Here is a 9,101-nt window from a genome sequence, read left to right on the forward strand (position 1 = left end):
TCCTTCCTTCCTTCCTTCCTTCCTTCCTTCCTTCCTTCCTTCCTTCGTCTGTCTTTTCTTTCTGGTAATGGTGATTGAATCCAGGGGTACTTAATCACTGAACCACATTCCAGTCCTTTTTTAATATATATTTTATTTAGTGACAGGGTCTTGCTGAGTTGCTGAATACCTCACTAAATTGCTGGGTCTGGCTTTGAACTCACAATCCTCCTGCCTCAGCCTCATGAGCTGCTGGAATTACAGGTGTGTATCACCACGTCCATCTCATTTAATTCCTTTCAGCAGTGTTTTATAGTTTTTAATGTACATGTCTTTTACCACTTTGGATGCATTTATTCTTTTGATTATTTATGGATGCTGTCATAAGTGGAATTTTCTTTTCAGATATTCATTGCTATCATATAGAACTACAGCTGAATTTTTATGTTGATCTATTAGCTGTAAGTTTGCTGATTTTGTTTATTAACTCTAGTAATTTTTTTGTGTGTGTACATACTTAGGATTTTCCTTATATATTTATATGTCATTGGCAAGTAAAGACAGTTTTTCTTCTTTCTTTCCAATTTGGATGTCTCTTATTTCTCTTGCATAATTCCTCTCATTAAGATTTCAGAACAATGTTGAATAGCAGTGGTGAGATTGATTTGCCTTGTCTTGTTACTGATCCTTCTCTTAATGACTTAGGGAGGAAGCTCTGTCTTTGCACACTGAGTATGATGTTTGCTGTGTATTTTTCATAGATGTCCTTTGTGACGTTGACAGCTGTGCTTCTGTTGCTAGTTTGCTAAGTGGTTTTTTTCATGAAACAGTGATAAATTTTATGAAATGCTTTTTCCGCATCTTTTGAGATGATTATGTTTTTTTTTCCTTTATTTTATTAATGTGATTTATTGCACTGATTGCTTCTTAGGTTGATCTACTCTTAGTTGTGATATACTTACTTTTTTTTAAATTTTTTTTTTCTTTTGTGGGGGGGTACTGGATTAGAACCAAGGGCTTCATGTTTTTTTTTTTTTTTTTTTTTTTAAAGTGCTGGGGATCCAACCCAGGGCCTTGTGCATATAAGGAAAGCACTCTACCAACTGAGCTATATCCTCAGCCCTCGATATACTTACTTTTTAAAGTACTTTTGGCTTTAGTTTGCTAGTGTTTTGTTAAGGATTTTTGTGTCAATATTCATGAAATATACTGGTGTGTAATTTTCTTCCAGGTTCTTTGTTTGGCTTTTGTAGTTGTGTAATGCTAGTTTCATAGAATGTATGGTGAAACTTAAAATTCACCAGTGAAATCATCTGGTCTTGGACTTTCCTTTGAGCAAGATATTTGATTATTAATTCAATCTCTTTATTTGTTGGAGGTCTGTTTAGAGTTCCTTTTTCGTTTTGAGCTACTCTGGTAGTTTGTGTGTTTTTAGGAATTTTCCCATATTATCTAACTTGTTGATGTTCAGTTCATAGTATTCTCTCTTTTTTTTTTTTAATTTTTTATTTATTTTTTAGTTTTTGGCAGACACAACATCTTTGTATGTGGTGCTGAGGATCGAACCCGGGCCACACGCCTGCCAGGCGAGCGCGCTACCGCTTGAGCCACATCCCCAGCCCCATAGTATTCTCTTATAATCTTTAATTTCTTTGAAGTCTATAGCAATGCTTCCATTTTTGCTTTCTGATTTGTGATTTACAGTCTCAGTCAATTTCTCTGTTCATCTTTTCAAGGAACCCACTTTTTATTTCATTGATTGTATTTTTAAAATTTATTTTAAAACTGTTGAAACAAATTATGTAATGTTTAAGTTGGATTAAACACATCTACTCAAACGTGTCATTTCTTTATGGTGAAAACATTTGGAATCCTTTCTTCTAGCTTTGTGTCTCTATGACCAAAAGCCTAACAAGAACAACTTAGATGAGGAAAAGTTTATTTGGGGCTCACAGTTTCAGTCCATAGATGGCCACTCCATTGCTCTGGGCCCAAAGTCAGGTGGTATATCATGGTGGAAGGGCCCCCAAGAGGTAAACTGCTCGCCTCATGTTGAACAGGAAGCAGAGAAGAAGTGAGGGGAAGGGCCTACACAGAAAATGCACCCTTCCAGGGCACAATCCATTGACCCACCTCCAGCCATGCCCCACTACCTATGTGTACCACCCAGTCAATCTATTCAAACTAGGATGGACTGGTTAGATTACAGCTCTCACAATTCAATCATTTTACCTCAGACTCATTAGCAGAAGCTTTTGGGGGAATACCTTACATCTAAACCATAACCCAGCTTTTAAAATCGATAGCACATTATCATGATCTGTAATCACCTTACTCTTACTATTAACTATATCTTCTGGTAATCACTATTCTGCTCAACTTCAGTGTGATAACTTCTATATTCCATATGAGTGAAATCTCTTGAGGTACTTGTTTATTCTGTGCCTGGCTAATTTAGCTTAATTGTTTCCAGTTCTACTGATGTTATCACAAATGACAGGATTTCATTCTCTTCATGGCTCAATGGTATTTCATTGTGTGTATATATCTATTTTTAATCAATTCATCAGTTGGTGGACACTGTTTCTATTTCTTCAGGATTATGAAGTGCTACACATAGTAATGCAATGTATCTTCCATATACTGATTTCATTTCCTTTGGTTACATATACAGTGGTGAGATTGCTGGATCATATGGTAGTTCTCGCTGGTTGATTGGTCTTTGTTTAGTTTTTGGGTACTGGAGATTGAATGTAGGGGCACTTAAGTAAGCAGTGAGTCACATCCCCAGTTCTATTTTGTATTTTGTTTGGAGACAGGGTCTCACTGATTTGCTTAGCCACCTTGCTGTTGCTGAATCTGGCTTTGAACTTGCAATCCTCAGTCTCAGCCTCCTGAGCTGCTGGGATTACAGGTGTGCATGCCAGGTGTGTCTTTGTTTTGAGAGAAGGTCTTGCTATGTTGTGCACGCTGGCCTCAAACTCCTGGGCTCAAGCTAAATTCCTCAGCTTTTTGAGCAGGTGCTACAGGCTTGAACTTGTGCCTCCTTTTGTTTTTGAGTTTTTGAAGATCCTCCATACTGATTTCCATAATGACTATACTAATTTGCATTCCCATCAGCAGTGTGGAAGGGTTTTCTTTTTCTTCACATCCTTGCTAATACTTGTTATCTTTTGCCTTTTTGATAATGTTATTCTTACTGGAATGAGATGATACTTCATTATGGTTTTGATTTGCATTTCCCTGATGTGGTGGTAAGCATTTTTTTTCATAATCTGTTGACCATTTGTATATCTTGGAGAAATGTCTTCATTTTAAAATTGGGTTATTTTTTGTTTTACTAAATATTTTTAGCACCTTATGTAATGATTATTTGCTGTGAATTTCATAAGGTGTAATGTTGTTGATTTGTGATGTTCTTTTTAAAAATTCAGGTTTTATAGCTATAGTTTTTCCTTTACACACTGCATTTGCTGTAGTACATGTTTTGGTATATTAGGTTTTTGTTTGCCTTCTCAGTATTTGTCATCCTACTAAGTCTCAATTGTGGGGAAGGTAAAATGAAGCTTGGTGACCTTCTCATTTCTGAATGATAATTCTAAGTCTGATATGTGGAGCGAGATGGGTGAGAAAGAGAAATGAAGGTTTAGAGTAGCAGAGACAGATAAACATGTTCCGCAGTCTGGCTGGGCACAAAATCACGAGCCACCACACAGCATGTAGATTCAAACAGCAACTCTTTATTCCCGAACTCACACCAGCCGTCTACAATCACGTTCTGGGGAAATCCACGTTCTCTGCCCAAATCCACCCCCACTGGGCTTCTGTCTCCCAAAAAATACTGTCTGAATCCCGTGAGAACTCAAGGGGAACTCAGGCAGCAGGATACGCCCTATTCCCAGCAGGAATAATCTTAAACCTGGAACCACCCTAAACCCGGATAGTCCTAAACCGGGAACGCCCTAAACTCGGATCTGCCTTGGTCCTTGAGCAAGGTCACCTACATGCCAATGTCACTGCAAAATGTCCTATTTCCATGAGTCCTTCCACTAAGCAACATGGGGTACGCTGGCAAGGAAATTGTCATACCTACTTGGCTAATGGCTCCCAGCAAACATGCACTGGAATCTTGCCTGGAGTAGTTTTTCAATGAACTAAGACTAAGTAGCTTCAAATTTTCATGTTTCCTTTGTTTTATAATAGTCTACATAATGAACTGTGTTCTCAAACCTCCTTTATATTTGGTTCCCCAAAGGTTTTTACACACTAAAAATTGCAGAAAGATTCTAAGTGGCGTGCTTCTTAACCTTTGAGATATTCACTTAACAAGATAGATCTTTGAAATTCTAGTTCTAGAGGAGGGATGCACAGACAGCATATTACATATTACTCAGTGTGTTAGAAGGTATTAAGTGTTAGGGAAAAAGGGATAACCTAGGTTAAGAGGATTTGAGAATGCCAAAAGGATAAAGAAGGTAAGGAAGTTTGGGGTGTAACTTGAAATAGAATGATTCAGGTAGGCATCATGCAAAATATCATTCAGCAAAGATGATATGAGATGAGAGAGTCTGCAATGAGAGATCTGGGTGGAAGAAAGCAAGGAATACTAATAAAAGCCATTGTGGTTAGAATACAGTGAGTGAGCTTGAAAGAGAAAAAAATGTGGTCAGAAAGTTATAGGAAGTATTGTACAGTTTGATAAGCTATTTTAAGTGTTTGGTTCTCTTGTGAGGAAAACAGGGAGCTGTCACAGGGTTTTGAGGAACATGATCTAAGATTTAAGAGGATCACTTGGCTTGCTCTGTTGAGAATAGGGTAAACAGGACAAGGTGTATTAAATTGAGATTAGGAAGCTGTTCAAATGATACAGGGGAGAGGTAATAGTAGGTTGTAGCAGTGGTGAGAAATGATTAAATTCTGGATATATTTTGAAGATGACAGTATGGTTTGACTATGAATTATGAGGAAAGGAGAATAATGAAGATTGTTCTAACATTATTGGCCTGAACAACTAATGTTGGTGAAAAAACTTATAACTTTGTGTTTCTGAAACTTTGGTAAAGCAAGAAGGATGGTCTTTAAAGGGGAGGTGCATAAGGAGAACTAGAGTAACTTATTACAATCGAAACATACAGATGGATTTTAGGATAAAGAGTACATAAAGAAGTTGAGGAACTCTAATTATCATTCATATCTGCCAACTATTTGGGAAATATTTCAGTACTTAGAAGAATATACAAACCCCAGTTTGAAGACCACTATATTCAGTAAATTTCATTATGTTATCAAAATCATCTTCATTCTGACTTTTTAAATAAGTCTGATTTGTTAACCTTTGGGAATAGTGCTTAAAGCCTCTGTGGCTCTTGATTTATCAGTGTCTCCTTGTAGAAATTTTGACTTATGTATTTATATTTATTTATATATTTTGTAGCCATTTTGTTTAATGCAGAGAGGTTCATGAATATTTTATTTTCATGGTGGATTATATACTTCTATTGATATATAATATTCATCTCTAGCAGGGTTACTGTTGTTTCGCCTTAACTTCTATTTGATTTTTGTGACTAGAGACATCTTTCTTTGTATTAACCTTTGCCTAGCTAATCTTTCCATGATCTTATTTAATCATCTGTTGTTGAAACTTATAAACAACATAGAACAGACTTCAAAACAAATCTGAATGCCTTTTGCTTAATATATGAACTTTTTCACATCTCTGGTGAATGCTGATATGTTTGAACTTCTTTTTGTCCTCTTGATTTTCTTTTTCTTTTTGCTGTGTTCCTTTGCTACTTTTTATTTTTATTACTTTTTATGTTCCTTTGCTGTTTTTATTGGATACATCAAATTTTCTTCCATTTTTTTCTGTAGATTTGAAATTATATGTCTTATTTCATTATTTTTGTTGATTGCCCTTAACATTTTAACATGTATAAAGATTTTTTTAAAAATCAGTATGAATTAGTCTAACTTCCAATGTTGAAATCTTTTGATATCTCAGTTTCTAGATTTTTAAGTCCTGTATTATTCTCTTTCTGAATGAATCATTTTTAAATATTTAGCAACAGTTATTAGATTTAGTTGTTCATTAGTGTTTTCTGATTTCCCCGTCTTTCTTTTTTGAGTATTCATTTCTCTCTGTACTTGAATATCCAGAAGCAACTCTTGTCATGGTAAACCTTTGGAATCTTGCTTGTCTAAAAATGTCTACTTTGTTGTTAAGCTCAAATGCTAGCTTGGATTGTTACAGAGCTCTGGGTTGGAGAGTATTTCATCATTGTATTGATAAGAATGTGAAGAACATGCACTTTTATACATTAGAGGTAGACATGCAAATTGCTACAAAACTGGAAAAATGATTTCAAAGCATATTTTAAACTAAAATACACTATAAGGCTATCTATATAAGGATATTTATTGTAGCATGTGTATAGTATAGTTTCATTTCTCTAAAGATAAACACAAATACATATGTTTACATGTTTGAATGAGAAAGAGTAGAAGATTTGCCAGACTATTAACATTGGTAACTGAGGTGGAAGATAGTCTGGAGAATATGGAGATGACAAAAAATATATTCTACTTTTATAAATTTTTCAGGCAACATTTAAAAAAAAAGTTTTTTCCTTCAAAAATTTCAAGATGAATTTGTATTCTTATTCCTTTGTAGGTGGTTTGAGTTTGTTTTCCCAAAATGTATAGAATTTTTCCTTTCATTTTTATAGTTCTGAAATTTCCCTAGATCTCCTAATATGGAGATTTCTATGTTTCTTGAGCTCTTACACTTTTTTTTCTATTGTGTCTTCTCCATACTTCTGCTTCAGTAATTCTCATACTCCATGTAATTTGTGGATCTATTCTCTGTGTCTCTTACATTTTTGCTTACTGTTTAACCTTTTTCTGTTTAAAAAAGTTGTTCTGAAAGAATGTTTCAGTTCATTTCAGCTACATCCACTCTGCTCTTCTTCCTTCGTTGTTATTATTGTTGTTAGTAAATTTTCATTTTAAGGTACTTGTTAGCCTCTTCTCAAAAGCAGATTATTTCTTTATTTAAAATACACCAGCCATCAGGGTGGCACATACTTGCAATCCCAGCAATTTGGGAGGCTGAGGCAAGATTACAAATTCAAGGCTAAGCTTCAGCAATTTAGGCAGATTCTCAGAAACTTAGTGAGTACCCTGTCTCAAAATAAAAACTAAAACAGTCTGGGGATGTAACTCATTGAAGTTCACCTGGTTCAATGCCCAGTGCCAAAAAATTAATTAATAAAGAAACCCACCAATTTATATCTGAGGCTATTAAATGCATGTACTTCTAAAGTTCTTCTAGTGATTAATTAATCTTACTTTTTTTACACATTTAAATTTTTGTATTTCAGTTGCTATTAGGAATTGACAAAAGTATAACCTCATTGTTGAAAATGAATAAAAGCACTCTTAGTGTACTAACTTAACCATTTTTCAGATCCTTCTCAACCTTTTTGAAAAATTTTTGAGATGGTAGAAGTTTTTGTATGCTCTCACTCTTGAATATTATTGGTTTCCATATATTATTAAAAAATCAAAATAATAATTAATCCAAACTTTGAAGTTATTAATTTTTTGACTTTATAGTCTTCATGATGAAAAATCTAATGCTGTTTTGATTCATATCCTTTTGTATAAAACCTGCTTTTAGTTTTCCTTCTTTTTTGGGTGTGTGGGGGGGTTGGTTTTATTTTAGATTGACATCTCTGTTCTTTCCAGGAATCCTTGATTTTATCTGTACTAGATTGTGGCTTTATCTGACATGGTATATCTTTTTCTTACAGTCCATCTGCTTTCATTTTCTTTCTTTCTTTTCTTTTTTTTTTTTCAAAAGAAGAAATACAAATAGCCCGCAAATATATTTTAAAAGGTTCAACATCCTTAGCATTTAGCGAAATACAAATCAAAACTTCACTAAGATTTCATCTCATTTGGGTTAGAATGGCAGTCATCAAGAATACAAACAATAATAAATGCTGGAGAGGATTTGGGGGAAAACTGTTTATAGGATTGTAAATTAGTACAGTGAAATTACCATATGACCCAGTTATACAACTCCTCAGTATTTATCCTAAAGAATTAAAGTCATCCATCATACTACAGTGACACATGCATACCCATGTTTATAGCAGCACAATTCACAGTAGTCAAACTATGGAACCAGCCTCAGTGTTCATCAATAGATAAGTCATTTTCTTACAATTTAATCACAAAGGGAAGTTGAAATTCATATTCTTGATGGACTCTAGGGAATAAAAATTTTAAATCTTAAGTGGCTAATTCATGTTATTTTCCTTTGAGTACAAAGGTCCCCTTATAGCTTACTAACTATTATTTCACTGAAACCCTGCTCTATTCCATAAGAGTTATTGCTCTGATCCTGTGTCTCTTTAGCTTCTATTTATCCTGTTTATTATACCCTGGAAGTAGTTAAGATCCATGTAGCTTCTCCCAGAATAAATTCTCTTCTAGGAATGATCTTTACCTAGTCATCCAGCATATTTCTAGGGAGCTCTATCTCTAGGTCTTAGCCTCCGCAATGAGTAGTACACAAATCATTGTCATTGTTTTATAAATGAAACATGTTAATGGTAGGTGTGTCATAGGGAATTAGTACTTAATGAGTAATTACTAAGTGCCAGACCCAGTGCTATGTTTTATGTGTATTGTCTTATTTAATTCTCAAAATTTTGTAAGAGGTTTCATCCCTCTTTTACTGATGAAGTGACTGAAGTTAGAGTAACTCTGCTCTAAGGTAGATATTGCAGAGGCATTTTTTCAAACTCAGTCCTGGTTGCCTCCAGTCTCCAAAGGAGTGGTTTTCTTGACACTGCACTATAAAATTTAGCTAAAGTCCTTTCTCTTCCGTGAGACTTTTTTTGGCCATGGTATTTTATAGGGCCTTCTACTTTTGAATAGAGTATATAATCTGTATTACTGGTGGCATAATGTATTGGTTTTTGTTGTTGTTCTTTTTAGTCATACATGACAGTGGAGTATATTTTGACACATCTATACAAATATGGAGTACATCTTATTCTAATTAGGATCCTGCCGCAGCCCGGCTGGCTGGGCAAAATAACCGGGGGGGG

At 34.8% G+C, this 9,101-nt stretch overlaps 1 protein-coding gene across 10 annotated transcripts in view; it reads left to right on the forward strand.

Annotated features, from left to right (window-relative positions):
* Positions 1–9,101, forward strand: part of Znf644 (zinc finger protein 644) — a 99,985-nt gene that overhangs the window by 55,499 nt on the left and 35,385 nt on the right. Inside the window, exon 1 of one of the 10 annotated variants that reach the window (XM_048814475.1) lies at positions 173–243. The exons of the other annotated variants lie outside the window; for them this stretch is intronic. Within the exon in view, the coding sequence (XP_048670432.1) occupies positions 224–243 (20 nt within the window). The 5' untranslated portion in view covers positions 173–223. Of the gene's footprint in view, positions 1–172; positions 244–9,101 lie in introns of those variants that run through there. 10 annotated transcript variants of the gene reach the window in all.

This window comes from Marmota marmota, unplaced genomic scaffold (assembly GCF_001458135.2).
Source record: "Marmota marmota marmota unplaced genomic scaffold, marMar, whole genome shotgun sequence".
Taxonomy (NCBI): domain Eukaryota; kingdom Metazoa; phylum Chordata; class Mammalia; order Rodentia; family Sciuridae; genus Marmota; species Marmota marmota.